General features: G+C 38.6%; 1 protein-coding gene across 1 annotated transcript in view; it reads left to right on the forward strand.

Moving 5' to 3' along the window:
- The window catches only part of LOC138070407 (putative selection and upkeep of intraepithelial T-cells protein 1 homolog), a 57,154-nt gene extending 43,646 nt beyond the window's left edge, over window positions 1-13,508 (forward strand). Inside the window, 1 exon segment of the mRNA XM_068961632.1 lies at window positions 13,441-13,508. Within this exon segment, the coding sequence (XP_068817733.1) occupies window positions 13,441-13,508 (68 nt within the window).
- The last annotated feature ends 14,132 nt before the right edge of the window (window positions 13,509-27,640 follow it).

The following is a 27,640-nucleotide window of genomic DNA, read 5'->3' on the forward strand; positions in this document are numbered from 1 at the left end:
AATATCAGTATACAGCTATTATGTTCCAGGTTTTTTTAATCCCTTTACGCTGAAACTGCTTTCATCATTACGTTTTAAGCATATATACTAGTCATTATTCTCCAGAGAAACAGAACCTATAACAGGACATATGTAATAGGAATTGGATCACATGGTTGCAGATACCAGTAGAAGTACCACCGTCTTCCAACTGCAAGCTGGAGAACCAGGAAAGCTCGTGGTATAATTCAGCCCAAATTCAAGACCTGAGAACCAGGGGAACTGAAGGTGTAACTCCCAATCTAAGGCCTAAGAATCGAGGGTCATTGGTGTTAAGTTCTGGAGTCTGAAGGCCTGAGAACCAGGATCTCTGATGTCCGAGGTCAGGAAATGTGGATCTCAGCTTAAGAAGAGGCAGAATTTGCCCTTCCTCCACCTCTTTGATTTATTCAGACCTTCAACACATTGGATGATGTCTTTCCATCTTGGAGAGACCTAACTGCTTTATTCAGTCTACTGATTAAGATCCTAAACTCTTTGGACAACACACTCACAGACATACCCAGAAGTGTTTTGTCACTTATCTGGGGGTCCCTTAGCCCAGTCAAGTTGACACATAAAATTAACCATCAAAGCATATGTCCTGAAGACCAACCATCTTCTATTTTGTAACTTCATCCAATTTGAGTCTCAGTTTGCAAGTCAAAGATTTTAGTCCTTTTATATTTCTGACGATGGTATGTTTGGATTATTTAAGGGAAACATTTAGATTTTATGATACATTTAGCTGTTTCTCAGCATACCACTTTTCCTGTATATGAGATAGTCTCCTAGCTTGAGATCTTAATTATGGTACAATTGCACTTGCCTTAGGTAATTTGTCACATAAATTTGCAAGGAAGATACACAGGTGATATATTTTAGGACTTCTTAGACTATATATAGAAATTATAATTTGCTCTCATACATTGGCAATTATTTGGGTTTGCACAAAAGTATAGGCTCTTGGTCCAAAATGCTTTTTCCTCAAGGTTTTATACTGCTGGTTCTACCGTCTTCAAGTACCCTACGTTTTGTATGAGAAGTTGAATGTCCGTCATTGTAGAAAAGTTGTTACAGAAGCAGTGAGTAACACTGAAGGTGTATGAGTTCAGGTCTAATTAGTTAGATGTGGGCGGAGTGGACACCAGAGGCCATGTCGGTACTCCATGACATCCACAAAACAGTGGAGGTCGAGGGCAAGGCCTACACTTTCCAGATAAAACAAAATTGGAGAAAGAAGAACCCCTTTGATTGTAACGTTCTATACAGTTAAGTTCTAGTGCATAAAGCAATATTAGCAATCATTTTTAAATTACAGGGGTCATTCAAGAAGGCTTGAAAGATAGAGAGATACACAGAGACAAACAAAGAGAATGTTTTAAATATCATGCAAGCCACAAAATTTGAGAACTGCCTACAATAAACTTGGAATATACAATTCTGAAAAGAGAATAGAGTCTCTCCCAAGACAGATATAGTTCTAATTCCATGATGGAATATTTGGAATATATTTTTCAGGGAAAACATTAAGTGGTATTATTTGGAAGTAGAACATTAACTCAAATATCATAGCTATCACCCATTTCTTTGGCAATTGCAGTCCGGGTAAAGGAAGCCTGATACTTCTGAAACTGCTTGACTGACTTAGGAACAAGTCAGGACAAGACACACTCTGACACCTCTCAGAAAAGGAAATTCCTGATTCGCAAGCTTAGGGTACTGACGGGTATTTTGGACATCAGCAAATTAGGACCAATTTGGAATCTCTCTGATCCTCTTTTGACAGAAGGGAAAACCCTTGAACAGTAGCAAGAAAGGGACAAAAGGAGCTGATGTTAGAGTGAGCACAGCCCTCTTCTGGCTCTCACGCTCTTCCTTTGCTCTGTCTTTGGGCGGCATGCTATTCCTTTGGAGACATTGTTTAGTGCGTGGATGCTGTGCTGCCTCTTCTCCATGTGGACCTTCATTTTCATCTCTGGCAGGAAGCAGAGCCTTCATATAAGTCTCCACTGGGACAAACCTGCCTTTTTTTTTTTTTTTTTTTTGTCATTTCTAAAAGTTTTATTTTGTTCTTCTTCTAATATACCTGGTCAATTAGAGAGTCACTTTTTAAAATATCATCAAATTTATAATCCCCTGCTTTATTTCTTTTTAAAATTAATTTATTTTTTATTGAAGCATAATTGCTTTACAGAATTTTACTGTTTTCTGTGAAACCTCAACATGAATCAGGCATAGGTCCCCTCCCTTTTCAAACTCCCTCCATACTGAAGAATTTATTTACAGGGCAACAACGGAGAAACAGAGGTAAGAGAATACACTTATGGACATGGGGAGAGGGGAGGAGAGGGTGAGATGTATGGAAAGAATCACATGTAAACTTACATTACTATAGGTAAAATAGATAGCCAACGGGAATTTGCTGTTTGGCTCAGAAAACTCAGACAAACACACTTTTGTCCTGTCTTTCTTTCCCTTGTTCTGACTTTTTTTGCCTGACTACTGTGCCCTGTTGGACTGGCCTTCCTACACAATTGTAGTGGGAAAGTCAACAGGGTAGATCATTGTCGGGTTTATGGGTCGTAAACATTTGGTGCCACTTTAGCTCATGGTATGAAGCTCAACTCAAATTTAAATGGCAGTAGGCTCAGTCTCCACTTATTGAAGTTTAACTCTTTTGAAGAAAGTTCTCAGTACTATGGGGTGGTAACTTTCCTAGCCATGTCTCTGTTTATTACTTGCCTTGGGAATACTGTCTGTGTAATCAGTGGATAGTAAATAACAAGAATAGAGGATTTAGATTCTGTAACCTTGCCTAAATATCTCTCCTTCTTTTCTATCTCCTGTATCTATTATTGGAAGGAATTACTATAAAAGGGACTAATGTTTAGGTATCTATGGCCCACACAAAGAGAAAAGCCTCTAGAATTAAAATGTCAAACTTTAAGCAAAATGATAAAAAGTTTCAGTAAGTAGGATTTTTGGAACATTTTATTCATGAACTTGAAAGTGCAGAATAGGAAGATTAATGTGATCTCCATTCTTCTTCACCATGTAACCCCCAAATCCTTAAAGAAACTACACTTGTTTATTAGTCCCCGAGAAGTATAATGACTGAGTAATTAATTAGGGTTTGGAACTATGGCATTCAGAAGGGTATGAAATGACTCTGCCTTTGTTGCTCTGGGCCTTATGCTATTGAATCTGCTCTTCCTTTTTGCTAACATGTGACTCTTACATGGAGATTGCTCATGATCTGGATTATATGCCACTCCTCCCTGTACATGTGCCTTCATCACCATGTTATAAGCTTCAGGTGAAGGAAGAGCTCCATGGAGATGTCAAAGAGGGCCTTCCCTGTGAAAAGAAAATCTTCAATAATTAATCAGTCAACAGCTAGGTGTGGCTGGGCTGAGGTCTCTCTCTGGTGACAGTAATTCTTGACTTAATATAAACGGTAAAACCCCTATTCTCACACTTCTGTGTTCTTTTATTAGGGAAGGGGAATTTTAGAATTTAATGGAATGAGCATTTAACAAGGCATGAGGTTAAACCCTAAAATGCCCTTGTTCTGCTTGCTAATGTAGAAGAAAACATATGAATAACCCAAGCTACCTTTTTTTTTAAATTGTGCTCATTTAACAATGTAAGAGAAGTTTCAAGAGTGCAGGTTTAACACTCAAGCGATTCAGCTCGAGGTATAGGAGATAACATTCTCAGAGCTCCTCCCATTGCTGCCTCACTTACCTTCCAGGGTCTGCAGTAGACAAGAAATGAATACAGGGAAAACTATCATCAGTACAGTCAGGATCACACATATATCATGTATCCAGGTACTATACAATGGGAATAGGGCATCTGACTCTGAGATTGGAAAAGAGGGAGGATTAAAATGAAGGTGTTTCTTAAACAAAATGAAATAGAATTGGAAAAGATGCACAAATAAGGGAAACGTGTAGAGCTCACTTGATAAGAAGATGGAGCGTTGATAAAAAATCTGCCTTCTAGCCCTCATGTACATGTATTTTCTGAGCCCAGTTTGTGACAGCACCTCCAGGCTTTATGACAAGATAAGACTTGCTAGTTTGGATGAACCAGGGTGCGCATGCACTTTGAACTGAGTCTTGAATGCAAACTGTGAAGTTCCATCTCTACTCACTCATCCACAGATAACTGAAGACAGACTCTTATTTGCTTTTATACTCTTAGTTAAGAGATATAGAAGCAAAATGTTCCAGAAATGTCATAGATATAATACAGTGGGCCTCTGTGCAGGTGGCTAAAACAAAATTATTTGTAACTGCAGCTCAGTGGTGGAAGGCAAAATTTGAATATGCACTGGATATGATTACAATATCTAAGGAGCTCAATCTATTCAAATAACAAATGGACAAACAGTGATAAAAGGGAGTCATGATCACTCAATTCCAATCTTTAAAGTATGTCATAGCGATAAAACCCTGGAAGAACCAACAAAAAGTTAGAGATAGTAGTCTTCATTTCATTAATTCCAAATGTTGTCACTAAAATGTACACTCCAGGAGGTCAGGGTCTTCTAATTTTTTGTTTATTGCTGAATCTCCTGTTCTTAGAAATATGTCTGGCCCTTATAAATATTTGTTGAATGAATTAGAACTACAAAGACAATATTAAGCATAAATCCAAAACAGATTCAAAATAATTTTAGATATTTCAATTATAAGACAGAATCTTATAAACACTATGCATATTATATTTCAAAACTTGAAATAAACAAGAAATATTAGAAATGTAAGAAATATATGCAGTACAGATAATGAGACATGGTACCTATGGAAAGCAGTAAATAGATGGAATTGAAACATAACATCTAAAATAGAGAATTCAAAGGTGGGTTTCAAAACAGAGTAGTCATATTTCAGGAGGTAATTAATAAACTAAATAATAAATGGGAAGATACGAACATGAAGAGAAAACAGAAAACAAAAAAGAAAAGGAAAGAGACACGTACCATGGAGTAGCAAGTTCTGATTGATAGTCATCTACAGCTGTAAAAAAAGAAGAGTTAAAGAATGGAAAACAGGGAAGAATTTGAAACAATCGTAGTTGACAAGTTTTGAGACCTCATAAAAAACACTAATCTAAAAAATCAGGGAGCCTTGCAAATATCTATTATGAAAATTTTTTAAAATCCCACAGTACAAGTGTGCACACACACACACAGAGGCAAATAAAATTTCTTTAATCAGCCAGAAGATAAAGTTCACATTCAAGAGTCACAGTCAAACTGACAGCAGATTTCTCAATAGAACAGAAGCCAAAATACTGACATAATATATTCAATGCACTGGAAGAAAATAACTTCCAACCTAAAATTCTGTAACTATTGAAATAAAGTTGAGGTAAAGATTGCCAGTCAGAATGTTAGTATTTGTAAAGTCTGAGATGCAAGAGAGAATAAATGTTTTTTAAAAACTGTAAATATATAGATACTTAAATAAACAATGGTATATAAAGCAATGGTTATAATAACCTCTTCTGAGGGTTAACTATACACAGCATTAAAATTAACTACACACAGAATTAAAATTCCCAACAACAACAGTATGTAACTCAACAAGGCTAAATGCTGTTGAATTATTCTAAAGTCATTTTATCTTCTAATGGCGTTTAAAGTATTAATTCACTTTGGACTTGGTAAGTTAAGTGTACATGTTAACAATTTCTAAGGGAATCACTTAGATAATAGAAACGTGTATAAATTATATGACAATTATAAGTGAAAACAGATAAATTGTTTGAAATTATAAAAATAAAATGTAATTACTAAAAATATACAACAAAAGTGAATGCAGAGGGAGGTGGGAGGGGGTTTCATGTTTGGGAACACATGTAAGAATTAAAGTTTTTAAAATTTAATAAAAAAAAAAAAGTGAATGCAAGAATGGAAACATACATAAAAGAAGGCCACAAAATATTAACAAGCACAAAATATTATTAGGGATTTGAAACATCAATCAGCAAAAGGGATAAATGATCCATTTAAATGACAATTATCATCAACATCAATTTAAAAATTAAAATTTAATTATATGATTTTTTGCAAGAAGAATATAAAAGCATAAACACACAGACAAATTTAAATAAAGATTTTTATAAGATTGAGGGTTAAAAAAAGATATACAATGCAAACAAAAGATTACCAGTGCAGCTACACTACATTTAACAAAGTAGATACTAAGGCAAGAAAGCATTATTACCTACACTGTAATGATTAATATTCTCTTTCATCAGCAACAGTTATCAGTTTTAAATGTATGTGTACCTAATATGGCTTCAAATTAAAGAAGTGTAAAGAAAAATTGACAAGTTAAATCATTTATATTCAATGCAATTATTCATATTTTGGATTTAAGTTTTTATCATTTTTTAAATTTACTTTTTATATTTTCCCGATTTCTTATTTCTCTGTTTCCCCTTTACTGAATTTTTGAGGTACGTTGAACTTTTTATTATTGTATTTTAATTTATCTTTTGTGTTTTGAAATTCTATCATTTTACACAGTTTTGGTTGTTTTTTTTTGTTTGTTTCGATGATTGCACTAAAATATACATTAAAATATACATATTCAACTTTCTACAACCTAATTGGAATCACAATTTTACCACTGCAATTAGGTCCCTTTAATTGTCACTACTTTATGTTGTAGCCATCTTATATATTACATCTATATCTAGATACATAAAAATCCAGTGGGACAATATTGATTTTTGTTTTCTACCATCAAACATTTTTGAAGGTTGTTTTTGGATGTTTGTTTGTTTTTCACTTACTTCCATTGCTATGGTCTGAATTTTTGTGTCTCTCTCAAAATTTATATGTCAAAATCCTAACACCAAATGTGATGGTATTAGGAAGTATAGCCTTTGGGAGGTCATGAGGTTGGAACCTTCATGAATAGGATTAGTGTTATTATAGAGGAGACCACACTAAGTTCCTCGGGTCCCTTCGGCCATGTTAGGATATAGTGAGAAGGTACCAGCTATGAAACAGGAAGAAGGCCCTCACTAGAATATGATCATCCTGGCACTTGAATCTGGGACATTTCGGCTTCCAGAACTGTAAGAAATTAATTTCTATTGTTTATAAGCTACCAGATCCATGGCATTTTGTTATAGTAGCCTCAATGGAGTAAGATCAAGCCATCTGTTAATACACCTCCAGTGACGGTACCTTTGTCCAGAGTCAATTCGTAGGACAACGTGGAGAGAAATAGCCAATGGTTTTTCAAGAACTCAAGAGAAGAAGGACATTCTAATAGGTTTATCCAACTATTTACCATTTCTCTTGTGCTCTGCTTAGTTGCTCAGTCGTGGCCGACTCTTTGTGACCCCATGGACTGTAGCCCACCAGGCTCTGCTGTCCATGGGGATTCTCCAGGCAAGAACACTGGAGTGGGTTGCCATGCTCTCCTCCATGGGATTTTCCCAACCCAGGGTCTCCTGCATTGTAGGTGGATTCTTTACCAGCTGAGCTACACAGGAAGCCACCACTTCTCTTTTTCTTCCTTAATTCCTAATGTTCATATTTCCTTCTGGTATTATTTCCCTTCTGTTTGAAAATTTTCTTTTAGCAATGCTTCTCAATAGCTAACCTGAAACTAATGGTGTGTAGGTACATGATAGAGAGGTGATAGATAAATATGTAGATGTTAGAAGGTTCGATAAATAGGTAGATACATAGATAGGTATTGTAGCATGGATATTTAGTCTGACATTGGTTTAGGGTACTCAGACCTCCCACACTGTTAGAATTTCATCTTGTACAGTCTTACATAGTTTTACTACTTTATAATTAACTTCAGAGGGTTGGCCTTTGTGTTCATATTTGTAAGGATTTGAGACTTGGGTTTGTAAATGGAGGTGCAATTGGTTTATATATACCTGGACATGCAAATAGTTTATATATAACTGGAGATACAAATGACTTATAACTGGAGATGAAAATGTGCTTTATTTGTGGGCAATTAAGAAATATGTAATAGATTGGAAAAAGCCCCAGCAAAGAATAAAGGGATTCTTTTGTTTACTTAGACAGTCATTGTTCTATGTAAATATTTCCCAGTGATTGCAAACTAATGAAAATATTGCTAAATTCTCAGATATTAGCATCATAAGGCATATAGCATAGTATAATTACACTTCTAAATGACACCTAAATATATAGTAAAGAGGGTTAAGAGATAGCTTTCAATAGTCTTGAAACTGAGTAGATAATAAACATTACATTTTAACTTTTTTATTAATTTTTCAAAGATGATCTCCAATCCAAAACTGCTTATGAATCATGACTTGGAGTCAAACTATAGGTAATATCAATAATCGGGTTTTACAACAGAAAGATATATAATAAACATATAACTGAATCACTTTACTGTACAGCAAAAAGTAACATTGTAAATCACCTATAGTTCAATAAAGTAAATTTTTAAAAAAGTTGGGTTTTGTCCAAGTGCCCCTCCACAGATGATTGGTTTAAGAAGATGTCACACACACACACACACACACACACACACACACACACACAGGAAAATTACTCAACCATAAAAAAGAATTAAATATTGCCACTTGCAGCAATATGGATAGACCTACAGGATATCATATAAAGTGAAATCAGACAAAGACAAATACTATGTGATATATGTGGGACCTAAAAAAATACAAATTAATCTATATATAAAACAGAAACAAAGACATAGAGAAGAAACGTGGTTACCAAAGGGTAAAGAGGAGGCAGGAGAGGGATAATTTAGGTGTATGGGATTAACAGATACAAACTACTCTACATAAAATAAATAAACAACACAGATTTAGTCTACAGCACAGGCAGTTATTAGTATACTCAATATCTTATAATAACCTACAATGAAAAATAATTTTGAAATGTATATATATCAGCTCAGTTCAGTTTAGTCACTCAGTTGTGTCCGACTCTTTGTGACCCCATGAACCGCAGCACACCAGGCCTCCCTGTCCATCATCAACTCCCAGAGTTCACTCAAACTCACGTCCATCGAGTTGGTGATGCCATCCAGCCATCTCATCCTCTGTCGTCCCCTTCTCCTCCTGCCCTCAATCCCTCCCAGCATCAGAGTCTTTTCCAATGAGTCAACGCTTCGCATGAGGTGACCAAAGTACTGGAGTGTCAGCTTCAGCATCATTCCTTCCAAAGAACACCCAGGGCTGATCTCCTTTAGGATGGACTGGTTGGATCTCCTTGCAGCCCAAGGGACTCTCAAGAGTCTTCTCCAGCACCACAGTTCAAAAGCATCAATTCTTCGGTGCTCAGCTTTCTTCACAGTCCAAGTCTCACATCTATACATGACCACTGGGAAAACCATAGCTTTGACTAGACGGACCTTTGTTGGCAAAATAATGTCTCTGCTTTTGAATATGCTATCTAGGTTGGTCATAACTTTCCTTCCAAGCATCTTTTAATTTCATGGCTGCAATCACCATCTGCAGTGATTTTGGAGCCCAAAAAAATAAAGTCTGACACTGTTTCCACTGTTTTCCCATCTATTTGCCATGAAGTGATGGGACTAGATGCCATGATCTTCATTTTCTGAATGTTGAGCTTTAAGCCAATTTTTTCACTCTTCTCTTTCACTTTCATCAAGAGGCTTTTTAGTTCCTCTTCACTTTCTGCCATAAGGGTGGTGTCAACTGCATATTACAACCCTGATGCTGGGAAAGATTGAGGGCAGGAGGAGAAGGGAACGACAGATGATGAGATGGTTGGATGACATCACCAATTCAATGGACATGGGTTTGGGTGGACTCCGGGAGTTGGTGATGGACAGGGAGGCCTGGCGTGCTGCAGTTCATGGGGTCACAAAGAGTTGGACATGACTGAGCGACTGAATCGAACTGAACTGAAGCTAATTACTTAGCTATATACCTGAAGCTAACACAATATTGTATCAATGACACTTCAAAGGAATAATAATTAGGTTTTGTAAATAAATGCTTAGATTTGATAAATTTGCAGGAAATGGCTATAAGGCCTGAAGGAATATATATTTTCCCTTAGAGCACAAGCAAATATGACCCTAAGTGGAGGAGAAATATGGCTATCAGTACAGCCTAAAACTCTGGGCCTGAAACAGTTCAGGGAGCAGAATCTAAAGCCTTTGGCATGTCACTTAAACCCCACCTCCTTATCCTGTTGCTGCTACAAAGATCACCCAGCTTTATTTAAATACTACTAATCACAAGGGTACCAGGCAAGAGAGATCCCACTTTCATAGTCTCATTTACCTCCAATCTTGAATTTCAAGTAGACAGGTGAGATGCCAGCATGTATGATGAAAGGGATACAGTATGAAAAGAGAACAAACCATCTATTCTGTGACACTGAAAAACAAAAAGTCAAAGAGAAAGAGAGTTAGGAAGATAGGTCTTTGGGGATACATTGGAATAACAACAAACATTTTGGTTACAGAAAGCTTTGGAAAGATCTCATTGCTATATCTATTCACGTGTGTTTAACCTATGTCAGAGCTCAGGCATAAAAATTAGGACTTGGGCTGAAGTTTGGGCTTACAGACATTTACATTGAAGATAGAGAAGGGTTAGGAATAAGTACCTCCCTCTGCCCAGTGCAGCACATGATCAGCCTTGGAATAAGATCTAGAAAGAGTAGGGGCCTGGTCACTATAACCTTGTAAATGCTTAAGGGTCTAAAGTTTATAGAACCAACAAAGTGGTAGTTTGCGGAAATTCTGAATTAGCTAACAGGACAAAAAAAAGTACCTTGGAAGCCAAGAATTTAACAGATATAAGAGCCTTAAGGTAAAATGAAACCTCTCCCCTACAGCATCTCTGTCATTTAGCTATTTAATCTTTGCTTGAATATTCATATACTAAGAAGCTTACTACAATGTAAGAAAGATCATTTCAAGACTAGACATCTTTTCTTATTAAACCATGAGTTCCTACACCAAGCAAGATGAAAAAGATTCATTTATTGATTCTTAACATTTCTAGAGGCAAATGACAAGATTGTTGGGTAATCCTGAAATATACGATGCAAGGAACAAATAACTATGAATGCTTGGTTTAGAACAGAGAAGGCCCAGAAAGTATTTGCTTTTATTTTTGTCTTAGTTCTTTGTTTTGTTTTTTTAAACCACAAATACCAGAAATTATCCACAAGGAAGTTCCAAAAGGAAGAGTTTTCTCATGTCATCCTAGAGGTAAACTCTACAAGGGCAAAGACTTTTTGGCTTTTTCTTGTACTTAATTGTCTATATCTAGAACAGTACCTAGTATCTAGGAGAGGTTTAATATAAATATGCTGAATAAATAAGTCAATTTTTTAATAAGCCAGTGCCCTCCCCATCATTGTAAACTAAGCAAAGCATAGTCTTGATAAGGCACAACATCAACATGAAGAAGAGCATGCTGGCTGGTGTTTGATGTTTGAAACATCTGGGTTCCAATTTTCCCTCTATATTTATAGGTTGTTTGAGCTCTGAGAGAGATGGGAATAACAGACCACCTGACCTGCCTCCTGAGAAATTGGTATGCAGGTCAGGAAGCAACAGTTAGAACTGGACATGGAACAACAGACTGGTTCCAAATAGGAAAAGGAGTACGTCAAGGCTGTATATTGTCACCCTGCTTATTTAACTTATCTGCAGAGTACATCATGAGAAACACTGGACTGGAAGAAGCACAAGCTGGAATCAAGATTGCCAGGAGAAATATCAATAACCTCAGATATGCACATGACACCACCCTTATGGCAGAAAGTGAAGAGGAACTCAAAAGCCTCTTGATGAAAGTAAAAGAGGAGAGTGAAAAAGTTGGCTTAAAGCTCAACATTCAGAAAATGAAGATCATGGCATCTGGTCCCATCACTTCATGGCAAATAGATGGGGAAACAGTGGAAATAGTGTCAGACTTTATTTTTCTGGGCTCCAAAATCACTGCAGATGGTGATTGCAGCCATGAAATTAAAAGACGCTTACTCCTTGGAAGAAAAGTTATGACCAACCTAGATAGGATATTCAAAAGCAGAGACATTACTTTGCCGACTAAGGTCCGTCTAGTCAAGGCTATGGTTTTTCCAGTAGTCATGTATGGATGTGACAGTTGGACTGTGAAGAAAGCTGAGCACCGAAGAATTGATGCTTTTGAACTGTGGTGTTGGAGAAGACTCTTGAGAGTCCCTTGGGCTGCAAGGAGATCCAACCAATCCATTCTGAAGGAGATCAGCCCTGGGATTTCTTTGGAAGGAATGATGCTAAAGCTGAAACTCCAGTACTTTGGTCACCTCATGCGAAGAGTTGACTCACTGGAAAAGACTCTGATACTGGGAGGGATTGGGGGCAGGAGGAGAAGGTGATGACCAAGTATGAGATGGCTGGATGGCATCACAGACTCGATGGACGTGAATTCTGAGTGAACTCTGGGAGTTGGTGAGGGACAGGGAGGCCTGGCGTGCTGTGATTCATGGGGTCGCAGAGAGTCAGACACGACTGAGCGACTGAATTCACTGAACTGAACTTGACCAAGTCACTTAAAGTCTCTGCTCCTTAATTTCTTCATCCAAAGAATAATGATAATAAATAGAGCCTACCTTATAGGAATGTTTGGGTAAGTTAATAAGTGGTTTACTGACTGTTTGTGTCATCGGGTGACATATGATAAATACTCATTCAAGGTTATAGAGGGATTTATGAGTTGGGTAGAAGGCTGGACAAGTTGAACCCTATGTCTTTTTTAGCTTTGTATTTCCTGGATCATAGGTAAGTCTCATTTTCATGACAGCTCTCAAAAGGAACCTGTCTTGTGAATTGTATTTCTGTCATTTTTTTCATATATCAGATAATCTCCCAAAGTCTCCTGATCCATCTCTTCCTCCTTTCAGAAAACCCTAGAATGTATGACAGCTTCTTTCTCTCAGAAAGTCTAAAGTATTTGATGTCATAAGCAGTCACTTCTGTTACTTATCTTGCATGGTCTGAAGTTCCTAAGGTCAAAGTCATTCTCCAACATATCTGAGGCCCAAGTGATGGGAAACAGTATCTCTGAAAGGACCAGGAGATCTTGGTAGTGATAGGCACTATAGCTGGAGAATCACAGGAGGAGAGAAGATGGCAGCCTCACCTGACATAACTCAAGACATAACTCAAGACATTGAGACCTTCTTTGACAGAGGAGTGGGGTACATTGAGGGGTGGGTTTATAGTTTTGTATGAGCCTTCCCTAGGCATTTGATATCAGGTAAATAATGGGGTGACTTCAGAGCTTTTCACCTTTCCCAAGCAAAATACATTTTATTCTGAAACACGAAAGAGCAAGTAAAATGATCAGATATATCGGGAGGTATAAGTTCTCACATAACATCCCCGCACACTTTGATTTGAACAGGATATCTGAAAGAGAGAGAACGACGTGATAAGCAGGGCAGTGGTATCACAAGGCTCCACCGGGCATAGACTACTGCTGCTAAGGAAGCAGGACCCACTCTCAAGGCCCCCATTACACTCTGCACTATGTACCAGGCTCAGATGAAGGCTACTGTCCAATGAAGCAGTCTGGGGGATAGACTAAAATTAGGGAATTTGGGGGCCAAGGATGGGACAGGCTTGGATTGGATGGAGGAATAACTTCTTACTTTTTTCCTTTTAATTCTAGGGGACAAATCCATGAAATGAAAATTACGGACAGGGAGCTGGGCACCACAATACGTGTAGCATTTGGGGTTGCCAGTGGCCATGGAACTGGATCAGGACGTGCCTCAATGAAATTTTAGAAAGTTTTAAAATATACAAAATCTCTGAAATCTTAGAAATAAAACTGAGTTACCTAACATTTAGTGTTTAAATTCTCTCCAGTTTAGGACTTACATGATAAAACTTCCCCTAGGAAAGAAAACCCAATATTCTTCTCAAAATATTTTGTAAAGCTACGAATTTCTCAGTGGAAATAAATCAAGGAAGTCCTCAAACTCCCCAAAGTGCAGAAAAGTGTAATGCCAGGATTTGCCCCATCATTACTATCTATTGCCAGCGACCTGTAGTTGTGGTTTAATTGCTAAGTTGTGTCTGACTCTTTTGCAACCCCATGGACAGAAGCCCCAATTCTAACTATTAGAGTGGCATATGGTCACCAAGTGAAAGATTATACATTATCAGTCTGTTTGGCAGCTAGCTGTGGCAATTAAGTCAATGGGATAGAACTGGAGTGATATATGCAACTTCCAAATGTGAAAGAAAATTGTTTTTTTTCTGTTTCTTCCCTTTCTACATCCCCAAGACTTGGGATAAAGCTGTAATGATGAAAATCAGACCTAATCATGCAAGGAGGACTAGAACCCTTGAGGCTGCAGAGCAGTAAGGTAGAAAGAACCCAGGTATCTGAGTATCTCAAGAAGTACAGAGAGCCTCCTAAACTATTTGACTGTTTCTGTTGTGTTTGAACTACTGCTGGGGATAGTCATCTTTAGTTGAACTGTAGTTCTAACTAAATGGGCCTTTTCTCTCCTTCTGTCATTTCCATCCACCTTGACTTCTTTGGGGACTGTACCTAGTCACGGGCTGAAGCACAAAGGACACAATTTATTGTGTTTACCTTTGACTTCCCTGATCACACTTATCCTTTGTCAGAAAAAAGAAAATAGCCTTGCTTAGATCATAGGTACTCACCATGTGAACTGGGCCCCAGTCTTAGATTCGTCACTTACTGGTTGCTGGATATTTACTGACTGTTTTGTATATCTATTCATAAGGTGGTAATAAAGACCACTTGTGACATCCGTAATTGTTAAGTTAATCTTAGTTCTGCATTTTGCTTTGTGTCTTGCAAAGCCATTTCATTTGCAATGTTTCATTTCAAATTCAAAATGCCATCTATCTATGCTATCATTTCCAAACCGTATTAAGAAAAATGAGTGGTCTTAAAGGATAAGTGGATCTAGAAATCTAGAAAGAGTGAATATAGCATTCAAATAACAAAGTTCACAAAGCTAGAAAATAGTGGACCTAGCATTTGAATGACATATAATTTTTGAAGCCTTAACATGCTAAACAGAGTAAGGGCTCTTTATCTAATTAATGTAATTATTTCCATTTAAAAAAATATCCCCTTTAACATCCTGTGTTTTCCCTGCTCCCGGGAACTTAATACGGTTTAAATATTAATGTCTAGAGCAGTTTGTAGTTTATAAATCAATTTCACATTTATTTATTTCAGTCAGTTTTATCTTTCATCTGTCACATAGATGAAAACAGTTTCTTCTTGATAGAGCCAAGCCACAAGCACTCACCTGATAGGATAACACCTGCCTTTTTCTCTTGACCAGTGACTGGATTACAAATGTAGCAAGTGACAGGACTGTGGGTGCTGTTTTTGAGAAGAACACTCATCTTCAGGTGCAATAATCCAGCTCCATCCACTGAGGAGGACCTTGATGAGTGTGGAATTACATTTCCCCTGCTGTCTCTCCACCCTATCTATGGTGATGGGAACCATCCTCCTCAGTTACACTCCAGCATGAGCCTTTTTGTGTCAGGAACCTGAACATTAATCTGTATATCCAAGCCTAGAGCTTTAGGAGAAGACAGAAATGCCATTATAATTATTGTTGTGGACTCAAAAGCTGAAACATAAATGTTTCCTCTGATTCTCTGCAGTCTGCTATATGCATAAGTTTAATACAGGTGGGAAAATTAAGGCAAGGGTAATACTCCAATCCAGGAGTATATCAATATCAATAACCTCAGATATGCACATGACACCACCCTTATGGCAGAAAGTGAAGAAGAACTAAAGAGCCTCTTGATGAAAGTGAAAGTGGAGAGTGAAAAAGTTGGCTTAAAGCTCAACATTCAGAAAACGAAGATCATGGCATCTGGTCCCATCACTTCATGGGAAATAGATGGGGAAACAGTGGAAATAGTGTCAGACTTTAGTTTTCTGGGCTCCAAAATCACTGCAGATGGTGACTGCAGCCATGAAATTAAAAGACACTTACTCCTTGGGAGGGAAGTTATGACCAACCTAGACAGCATATTGAAAAGCAGAGACATTACTTTGTCAACAAAGGTCCATCTAGTCAAGGATATGGTTTTTCCAGTGGTCGTGTGTGGATGTGAGAGTTGAACTATAAAGAAAGCTGAGTGCTGGAGAATTGATGCTTTTGAACTGTGATGTTGGAGAAGACTCTTGAGAGTCCCTTGGACTGCAGGGAGATCCAACCAGTCCATCCTAAAGGAGATCAGTCTTGGGTGTTCATTGGAAGGACTGATGCTGAAGCTGAAACTCCAATACTTTGGCCACCTGATGTGAAGAGATGACTCATTTGAAAAGACCCTGATGCTGGGAAAGATTGAGGGCAGGAGGAGAAGGGGACGACAGAGGATGAGATGGTTGGATGACATCACTGACTCAATGGACATGGGTTTGGGTAGACTCCAGGAGCTGGTGATGGACAGGGAGGCCTGGTGTGCTGTGGTTCATGGAGTCGCAAAGAGTCAGACATGACTGAGCAACTGAACTGAACTGAACTGAATACTCCAATCCAAATCCAGGATAGCAGGACACTAAAGGTATGAACCATACAAGAAAAGATTATCATTATGTTTATAATTCATAAATTAGACTTTACAGTGTTTAATAATTTCTGTTCATCAATAGACAACAGGTAGAAGGTGAGAAAGCAAGCTACAGACTAGGAGATGTCCATGATACATTTGAGAAAGAATCTGAGTCCAAAATATATTTTTTAAATACTATAAATCAATAAGACTATAAAGACTTTAAATACTATAAGACTTTAAATACTATAAAGCAAACCCAGTTGTTAAAATTCACAAAGATTTGAAGCATTTGATTATATATATATACATACATATATATGTATGTATATATATCTTCAGATGGTCAACACATACATGCAAAGATGTTCAACATCACCAGCTATCAGAGAAAGGCAAAGTAAGGTCTCAATGAGATACCACTTTACCCCCAACAGAATGTTTACATGTTTACAATGCACGGGACTGGGACCAGTGTTACCAAGGGACAGGGTGATGGCAGAGGTCTTCTACACGGTTGGCTCCAGGGAGGAAAATGGGGCCAATCTCTGTGGAAAATTATTAGTATCTACTAACATTAAGCATACACTTATGACCCAGCAATTTCACTCTTGCTTAACAATGTAAGAGAAATGAGTACTAATGTCCACCTAAAAGGATTTTCAAGAATATTCATGGCAGTGTTATTCATTAATAGCCCCAAACTGAAAGTGACCCAAGTGTTCAGTCATAACAGAATACTACAAAGAAATGCAGAAGAACAAACTTTTCCTAGTCACAACATAAATGAATCATGATGAGCAGGTAATGGTAATCATAAATATTAAACCTATGTTTTCACTTATATCAAGTTCTAGAAGAGGCAAACACATCTATGGTGATAGAAGTTAAAGGACTGTTTCCCTCAGTAGGAAGAGAATGGTATTGACTACAAACGAGTAAGATGGAACCACCTGGGTAATATCTTCATCTGAAGGGCAAATTCATGGGTATCCCAATATGTAAAAATTCACTGAGCTGTACTTTAAGATTTGTGCCCTCTACTGTATGTAAAGCATACCTCAATACAAAAAGAAAAATAATTTTTAAAAATCCAAAGCTAACACCAAATTCCACTAGGTATCCCCATCTCTATAGTGGTTATTTTGAAATTTGCATTCACTCTTTGAGCATAGAAATGGAATCAATTTATTTGGGGAGTAGATAAGTATACAAATAATAAATACAACTTAAAAAACATCAATGGTGTCTTTAGAGTAGTAATGATGATGCAGTATCTTGAACCAATCTTTCTGCTGAAGACAACCCAAAGGTGAATGAAATAACAGAAACTCATCCCCTAAGATTTTCTCGAATGTCTAACAAGACAGAGAAATTACAGGACTTGGAGAGGTAAAGGGCTTCCCTGGTAGCTCAGCTGGTGAAGAAGCCTCCTGCAATGCTGCAGACTCTGGTTTGATTCCTGGGTAGGAAAGATCCCCTGGAGAAGGGATAGGCTATCCATTCCAGTATTCTTGGGCTTTCCTGGTTGCTCAATGGTAAATAACCCACCTGCAATGCAGGAGACCAGGGTTCAATCTCTGGGTTGGGAAGATCCCCTGGAGGAGGGCATGGCAACCCACTCCAGTATTCTTGCCTGGAGAATCCCATGGACAGAGAGCCTGGCGGGCCACAGTCCATGGAGAAGTAATGGACTGGAATGCAGGGAGGGTGTAGCCATTTCTGCCTCTGGTCACAGCTTGTCAGGAAGGTAACTCATGACCGTGGGGTTTTTTTGTTTGTTTGTTTTTTAAGAGAACTGTTGGGAGTAAAAGAGAAAGGATTGGAAACTAGAGGCCCAGGAGAGTGAAGATCCTGGTACATCAACCCCACTCCATACCCATATAGATACCAGACAGTTACTGGCCTTTCCCCTGGAGAACTTTTCTGATCACCTAGAGGCAATTTGAAAATAATGAGCAGCTTGGAGTTCCCTAAAAGTAGAAGATACCCTTCATTAAAGGAGTTTGGCACCTACCAACACAGAAATTTCAACATAAAAAGTGATGCTATGGATTAGGATCCTGTAGAGTTCATACTGATGCGGGAGAATAAACTGCACAAGGTGCAGAAAGAAATATCAGTTCTCTCCAAATTTCTCTATCAGTTTAATGAAGTCTAATTAAAAGCCCTTTTCATCATATAGGACTGGAATGCAAAAGTAGGAAGTCAAGAGATACCTGGAGTAACAGGCAAATTTGGCCTTGGAGTACAGAATGAAGCAGGGCAAAGGCTAACAGAGTTTTGATGAGAGAATGCACTGCTCATAGCAAACGCCTTCTTCCAACAACACAAGAGAAAACTCTACTTCACCAGATGGTCAATACCAAAATCAGATGGATTATATTCTTTACAGCCAAAGATGGAGAAGCTCTACACAGTCAGCAAAAACAAGACCAGGAGCTGACTGTGGCTCAGATCATGAACACCTCATTGCCAAATTCAGACTTAAATTGAAGAAAGTGGGGAAAACCACTAGACCATTCATGTATGACCTAAATCAAATCCCTTACAATTATACAGTGGAAGTGACAAATAGATTCAAGGGATTAAATCTGATGGAAAGAGTGACTGAAAACTATGGATGGAGGTTTATAACACTGTTCAGGAGGCAGTGATCAAAACCATACCCCAGAAGGAGAAATGCAAAAAGGCAAAATGATTTTCTGAGGAGGGCTTACAAATAGCTGAGAAAAAAAAGAGAAGCTAAAGGCAAAGGAGAAAAGGAAAGATATATCCATGTGAATACAAAGTTCCAAATGATAGGAAGGAGAGAAAAGAAAGCCTTCCTAAATGATCAGTGCAAAGAAATAGAGGAAAACAATAGAAAGGGAAAGACTAGAGATCTCTTCAAGAAAATTGGAGATACCAAGGGAACATTTCATGCAAAGATGGGTTCGATAAAGGACGGAAATGGTATTGACCTAGCAGAAGCAGAAGATATTAACAAGAAGTGGCAAGAATACACAGAAGAACTATACAAAAAAAGATCTTCATGACCCAGATAATCACAATGGTCTGATCACTCACCTAGAGCCAGACATCCTGGAATGTAAAGTCAAGTGGCCCTTAGCATCACTATGAACAAAGTTAGTGGAGGTGATGGAATTCCAGTTGAGCTCTTTCAAATTCTAAAAGTTGATGCTGTGCAAGTGCTGCATTCAATATGCCAGCAAATTTGGAAAACTCAGCAGTGGCCACAGGACTGGAAAAGGTCAGTTTTCATTCCAATCCTAAAGAAGGACAATGCCAAAGAACGCTCAAACTACTGCACAGTTGCATTCATTTCACACGCTAGCAAAGTAATGCTCAAGATTCTCCAAGCCAAAAAAAAAAAAAAAGATTCTCCAAGCCAGGCTTCAATAGTATGTGAACTGTGAACTTCCAGACATCCGAATTGGATTTAGAAAAGGCAGAGGAACCTGAGATCAAATTGCCACATACACTGGACCATAGAAAAAGCAAGAGAATTCCAGAAAAACATCTACTTCTGCTTTATTGATTGAGTAATACTACTGCTTTATTGAGTCAAGGCCAAAGCCTTTGACTGTGTAAATCACAACAAACTGGAAAATTCTTAAAGAGATGAGAATACCAGACCTCCTTACCCGACTCCTGAAAAATATGGATGCAAGTCAAGAAGCAACAGTTAGAACCAGACATGGAACAACAGACTGGTTCCAAATCAGGAAAGGAGTATGTTGAGGCTATATATTTTCAACCTGCTTATTTAACTTATATACAGAGTACATCATGTGAAATACCAGGCTGGATGAAGCACAAGGTGGAATCAAGATTGCCGAGTGAAATATCAATAACCTCAGATATGCAGATGACATCACCCTTATGGCAGAAAGCAAAGAAGAACTGAAGAGCCTCTTGATGAAAGTGAAAGAGGAGAGTGAAAAAGCTGGCTTAAAACTCAACATTCAGAAAACTAAGATTATGCCATCTGGTCCCATCACTTCATGGCAAATAGATGGGGAAATAATGGAAACAGTCACAGACTTTATTTTCTTGGGCTCCAAAATCACTGCAGATGGTGACTACAGCCATTAAATTAAAAGACACTTGCTCCTTGGAAGAAAAGCTATGACCAAACTAGACAGCATGTTGAAAAGCAGAGGCATTACTTTGCTGACAAAGGTCTGTCTAGTCAAAGCTATGGTTTTTCCAGTGGTCAAATATGGCTGTGAGAGTTGGACCATAAAGAAAGCTGAGTGCCAAAGAACTGATGCTTTTGAACTGTGGTGTTGGAGAAGACTCTTCAGAGTCCCTTGGACTGCAAGGAGATCCAACCAGTCCATCCTAAAGGAAATCAGTCCTGAATATTCTTTGGAAGGACTGATTCTGAAGCTGAAACTCCAATACTTTGTCCACTTAATGGGAAGAACTGACTCCTTGGAAAAGACCCTGATGCTGGGAAAGATTGAAAGCAGGAGGAAAAGGGGATGTCAGAGGATGAGATGGTTGGATGGCATCACTGACTTGATGGACATGAATTTGAGTAAGCTCTGAGATTTGGTGATGGACAGGGAAGCCTGGTATGCTGCAGTCCATGGGGTCACAAAGAGTTGGACACAACTGAGTGAACTGAACTGAACTGAACTGAATTAAAAGCCCCAAAAATACGAGTGAGTGTGTGTCCACGTGTTTGTGTGAATATATGTGTGATCTGACAAACTGATGCTAAAATTTTAAACTCAGACACACACTTGGACATGTGTGAAATTACATATGTAGTAATTTATTTAAATAATTAAATAGAGTATTGCTTGCTTATCAAAAGGTTGAAAGCAACCTATATGTCCTTTAACAGGATATGGGTAAGATGATTCTGAATCGTCCACACAATGGAAAACTTTGCAACTATGAAAGGACTAGGGAAAAAAAATCAATACACTGATACGACTTCAGTTTACACTATTAGGTTAAAAAAACAAGTGGCAAAACAAAGATATACTGTATTAGCGTTTAGAAAGAAGTTATGGATATATAAATATTTATATAAGGATAAATACTTGTATGTCTATATGTTTGCAAGGACATATGCGTATGTATGTATATGTACATTATGTGAATATATAAATAAGCAAACTATCTCCGTAAGTGGTTCAGTGTTATCAAGGAAACATGGAGATTGCTTTTTTGTGTCCTTACCTGCTACCCTCAGATCCATGATGGCCTTTCACCATCTTTAAAGAAACAGTGGTACTGCCCCCCATCGAGAACACTGATATTACGGATCCTGAGGGTGACTTTGTCTTCTCCTAGGGTGTCCTTCAGGGGTACTGTGCGATTCACATTGTTGTAAGTGCTTTTTCCAGAGACCTCTTCCCCGTCCTTGTACAGGTAAACCGGCTGCCCATCTGCATGTGCTCTGCACTCTGGTGGGGACAGCTGGCAGCTGAGCTCAGCACAGCCTTCCTCCAGGGCCACCTGGTGGCTCCTGGAGCTGTTCACAGTAAACTGCTCTGTGGACAAAGTCAGAGATCAAGGACTTATTCTGAAGGCCACAGGACAAAGCTTTACCTAGGTCCCTCTGCTCTGGACACATTGGCCTAATTCCTAGTTCTTGATGCCAAGTACTTTCTGATTTTAGAACTTCGCTCTCAAAGATCCCTTCACTCTGACAGCAATGCTCTTCTTTCATACTCTCCCACCCGGGCTTCCCTCTTACTTCTCAAGTCCCAGCTTCAATGTCGACTTCTTAGGGAAAAAGTTTATCACCGCCCACTTACCATTTCCCCTAGTCGTATCTTCATAGCACTTACTATTACTGATATTTTAAATTCTTATCTTTATTTTCCCTTATAACCAACTAATATGTAAGCCGTACAACAACAGAGTCTCTATCTTTTAAAAAATGCTCTGTATTATCCCCCGTGCATAAAACATTGCCTGAACATGGGAGGTACTCCATAAATATTTAATAAAGGAATGTGAATAGCTTACACCATTGAGAGGAGGGATGTGGACCGCTATGGCTGAATAACAGCCTTTACTTATCAAATACACCAGCTGCTTTTTTCAGTATTAGTTTTTGGTGCATTAAAGGTGGCCATAAATTTGCTGATGCTCCATCCATGAACAGAAAGTGCCTATGTCCCCTTCTTTTAAAACTGTCCTCTGATATTGTTTTGCTCAATAGAACATGGCAGAAGACTACCTGGGTCTGTCTTAGAAATGAGCAGGTCTCATTTCCTTTTTTTTTTTTTTTATTCTTTCTGGAAGCCATCAGTAGCCATATACAAGCTCTAATAACCCTGAGCCCATCATAACAGAAAGGCCATGTGTTAACATGCCAGTTGAGAATGCCAAGGGATCCCAGCCTTCCAGCCTACTCTGCCAAAATGCTAGACATATGAATGAAGCCACCTTGAGCTCTTTGAAGCACTCTGTCCACAAGCTGAATTTACAAAGAGACCTCAGTCTATCACATGGAACAGAGGATTCACCCAGCTGACCACTGGCTTGAATTCCTGACCAACAAGATATGAGATATAATAAAATGGTTACTTTACATCACTAATCTTGGAGATAATTTGCTATGAAGCTATCACACAGCTCTTCCCATAATCTTACTTCTCCCTCTTTTCAAGTATACCAAATTCACTCATTTCTCTGCCACCAATGTTTATCCTTTTCACTATAAAGTATCTGAATTATCAGACTTAAGGTCTATTCAAAGAAAATTTGTGAACAGCTCCAGTTCATACCAACTTCTTTATCTGAGGCCTTACTAAACTTACAATTCATATTACCACATAAATGACCATGGTTTGTTCTTACACATAAGGGATCTATTTATTATGATTTGCCAGTGAGAATTTGAGACTCCCAAAGGTAGATGTTGGACAGGTATCTGTCTCTCCTTGGCACATCACTTTTTAAACATATGGCTAGTTTTATTTTGTTTTGTTTTTCTTTTGGCCACAGCACGTGGCATGTGGGACGGTAGTTTCCTGACCAGGGATCAAACTTGCAGCCCCTGCAGCGGAAGTGTAGACTCTTAACCACTGCACAGCCGGGGAGGGAAGCCTCCCTTGCTGGCACATCATAGCAGCACTGTGGTATGGAGTCGGGGCTCAGGAAGACACAGGAATTAAAATAATGTCTTATAAGTTGTTTTAACGCTCATTTTCATCCTCAAGACTAGAACAGAAAAGGTAGAATCTGAGAACAGCAGTGGAAAAGCTTCCTCATTTCCTTCAATGTCCTTTATCACATCATTTTCCCTTCCAGACGTAACATGCCATGAAAAACAAGTAGACAGCCCTACCTGAGGAGAGCACTACAATCGTAAGAGAATGGCTACAGAGTATCCAGTCACACAGGAAAATGCAGGCTCCATCACACCTGGAAAATGAAATAGCAATTGTGGGTAACATGGGAAAACAATAAGCAGAGACAGGTTTGAAATCCTGCCTTTTGAGGGAATTCGCTCTGATGCGCCACTGAATAACTCAGCAAACCACAGGTGTGAGACCCGCTGAGATCAGGCCTCTCCCTCTTTCTCTCCTGTGCCTTTCCCGTGGCTCATGCCTTCATTAGATGACTACTATGGAGGGCAGCTGTGGCAGACAAGAGCATAAACAGCGTGCAGAACTCAGCTACGCACAGCCCCGATTCCCTTGGCCTCAGCGGCATCTTGGCTTAAGCCTCTCACTCGGAGCCCTGTCTGCTGCCTCTGATGTTGCCTCACTTCCTAATGGAAACACTTGTGTGCCTTCTACTATGGGCAACAGGCTAGTTTTGGCAAAACATTCATAATTCCTCTATTACAAGCAGGGTCTGCCTGGATCTACCACCTTCTGGCTCCATTCCCTACTTCCACATGCAAAGGAAACGCCACATCAGAGAGGTGGGACCTGGACTCCCCACTAGCTGCCCAGAGAGCCTGCAGAAAAAATCTCTGCTATAAAAGTGTGCTAACTGCCTGGCAGAAAATCCTGGATCAATCAGATATAAGAAATAAGTAAGATTGCTTTTTCTTCTTCCAATATTACACTCAGACATGTGGCAACCTGCTCCATGATAACACTAGGACTGTAAACTGAAGAAAGAATTGCTGTTCTGTGAATGGTGCTGAGACAACGCACAGGAAAGCAGAGCTCTGGAATCTCCATTCACACCACACACGGATCAAAGACATGAACGTGAAAACCAAAGCTGCGCAAATATTAGACCACTTTGTAACAACAGACTCTTCATGTAATTGGGATATGAACAAATTCCTCAGACCAAATAAAATGATGGCAAATGTTAAATTTAACTTCATTAAATTTAAGTGTGTTTATATCAAAAGATATAAAGAAAGCAAAATGACAAGTCCTGATAAAAAAAACATTTACAACAACTAGGGCTCAAAAGGCTCAGTATCTAAAATATATTAATTAATCCTTGCCATTCAAAAAAAAAAACCCTGGTGGTGCAGAGGTTAAAGCGTCTGCCTGCAATGTGGGAGACCTGGGTTTGATCCCTGGGTCGGGAAGATCCCCTGGAGAAGGAAATGGCAACCCACTCCAGTATTCTTGCCTGGAGAATCCCATGGATGGAGGAGCTTGGTGGGCTACAGTCCACGGGTCGCAGAGTCGGACACGACTGAGCGACTTCACTTTCACTTTCACTTTGCCATTCAAGTTGCCGGTTGTCTTTTAAAAAAAGACAAATCATTCCTTACTTAGAGAGACTATCCAATGTTCACTGAGTAACTTGGACAACTCAAAGATTATATTTTTCCGATTCCTTGCAGCCAGGTGAGCTATAGGACTGATTTCTGGTCAATGTAATGTAAACAGAACTATAAAGAACTTACTTTAATCCCTAAATTCAGAAGAGAAACCTTCCCTTCCTCTTTACAGCCAGACTGAAGCCCATCCTATGGCTATACCTAAGATAGAACGTGGACCTTGAAGTGCAAGCCACAGGCCGAAGATGGAAACATACAGATGGCTAACAAACACATGAAAAGATGCTCAACATCACTCATTACCAGAGAAATGCAAATCAAGACCACAATGAGGTACCCCTTCACACCAGTCAGAATGGCTGCGATCCAAGAGTCTACAGGCAATAAATGCTGGAGAGGGTGTGGAGAAAAGGGAACCCTCTTACACTGTTGGTGGGAATGCAAACTAGTACAGCCACTATGGAGAACAGTGTGGAGATTCCTTAAGAAACTGGAAATAGAACTGCCCTATGACCCAGCAATCTCACTATTGGGCATACACACCAGAGGAAACCAGAATTGAAAGAGACGTGTGTACCCCAATGTTCATTGCAGCACTGTTTATAATAGCCAGGACATGGAAACAACCTAGATGTCCATCAGCAGATGAATGGATAAGAAAGCTGTGGTACATATACACAATGGAATATTACTTAGCCATTAAAAAGGATACATTTGAATCAGTTCTAATGAGGTGGATGAAACTGGAGCTGATTATACAGACTGAAGTAAGCCAGAAAGAAAAACACCACTGCAGTATACTAACACATATATATGGAATTTAGAAAGATGATAACGATAACCCTGCATGCTAGACAGCAAAAGAGACACAGATGTATAGAACAGACTTTTGGACTCTGTGGGAGAGGGTGAGGGTGGGATGATTTGGGAGAATGGCATTGAAACATGTATAATATCATGTAAGAAATGAAATCCAGTTTAGGTTCTATGCAGGATACAGGATGCTTGGGGCTGGTGCACTGGGATGACCCAGAGAGATGGTATGGGGATGGAGCTGGGAGGGGAGTTCAGGATTGGGAACACCTGTATACTCGTAGCGGATTCATGTTGCTGTATGGCAAAACCCATATAGTATTGTAAAGTAAAATTTAAAAAATTTTTTAAAAAAGAAAGTAAAATAGAAGCTTGGTCCTTAACTTTATGAAGCTGTCTCTTGGAAGCTACCTTTGGTCTTCTCTTACCTTGTTTAATGATGAAACATGTCTTTTTACTTAAATGGATTGAGTTACATGGTTGTTAAGTTTACTGTTTTTCTTTATAATGCAAATATACTATAAATAATATTTATACAAGTTAAATATTTATCTTTAAAGTTTTCTTAAAATGAAAGACCAAAGGCAAGCATTTCAAGACTGGTAAGCTAGCTTACCAAAACTGCTTAAAGACCTACATTCCTTCCAGATACTTTGAATGTATCTCACCCACTCTTAAACACACATACAGGCTAAGAATCACTGAAATTATATCTTATGTGTATGGGAGATTTATATTTATGATTTATAAAAAGTCATGTAGCATATTAATATATATACACACAAATATGTATTCATAAAGTGAATCACCTCATTACAATTTTGTTTTAATTTTCAGAGGCTTAGTTACTTAAGGTACAATTTTGGCTTCTACTCTATCTAGAAATGGAACAATTAGTTTAGTCTATTTTAGAGATACCTTGAACAGAGTCAATGTTTTTTATTATTATCATCAATCCAAAGGAATGAGTGGCACATACTTGTTGGTACTCAGTATACGTAGAGTTATTTCTAAGCTCATTTCTAATGGCAGTTGAAATAAGTCCACTCTTTAAAATAATAGAGACCTACTGGACATATAATTTTTCTTAACTTCTAAAGCAAATTACTCTGAAGGAAAGAAGTGAAAAAGGAGCAAAAACAAAAACCAAATAAACATCAAAGCAAAACCCAGACAGAATAAAAAGGACCTAAAGTCAAAAAGACTGGATAGCTTTATATGCAGCTTACATAGTCAAGCAAAGGAGTAATGAAAGAAAGAAACCGAATAGAAGCATCTCAAATTTTCTCATTTACTTGTTCCCCAAAATAAAAGACAGATCTAAGAAAGGCTCCAGGCTCTTCAGAAAGGACCTCATCCAAATGCCTGTAGGTCTATACCTGGATGCGCGGGTCCCTGCTGTCACAAAAACCACAAGCAGACATGCCCTAGTCACATGGCAACCCGCAGGACTTTCTGTAAGAACCCCAATGGATACCTATGCACAACA

This window comes from Capricornis sumatraensis, chromosome 2 (genome assembly GCF_032405125.1).
Source record: "Capricornis sumatraensis isolate serow.1 chromosome 2, serow.2, whole genome shotgun sequence".
In the NCBI taxonomy this organism is placed as follows: domain Eukaryota; kingdom Metazoa; phylum Chordata; class Mammalia; order Artiodactyla; family Bovidae; genus Capricornis; species Capricornis sumatraensis.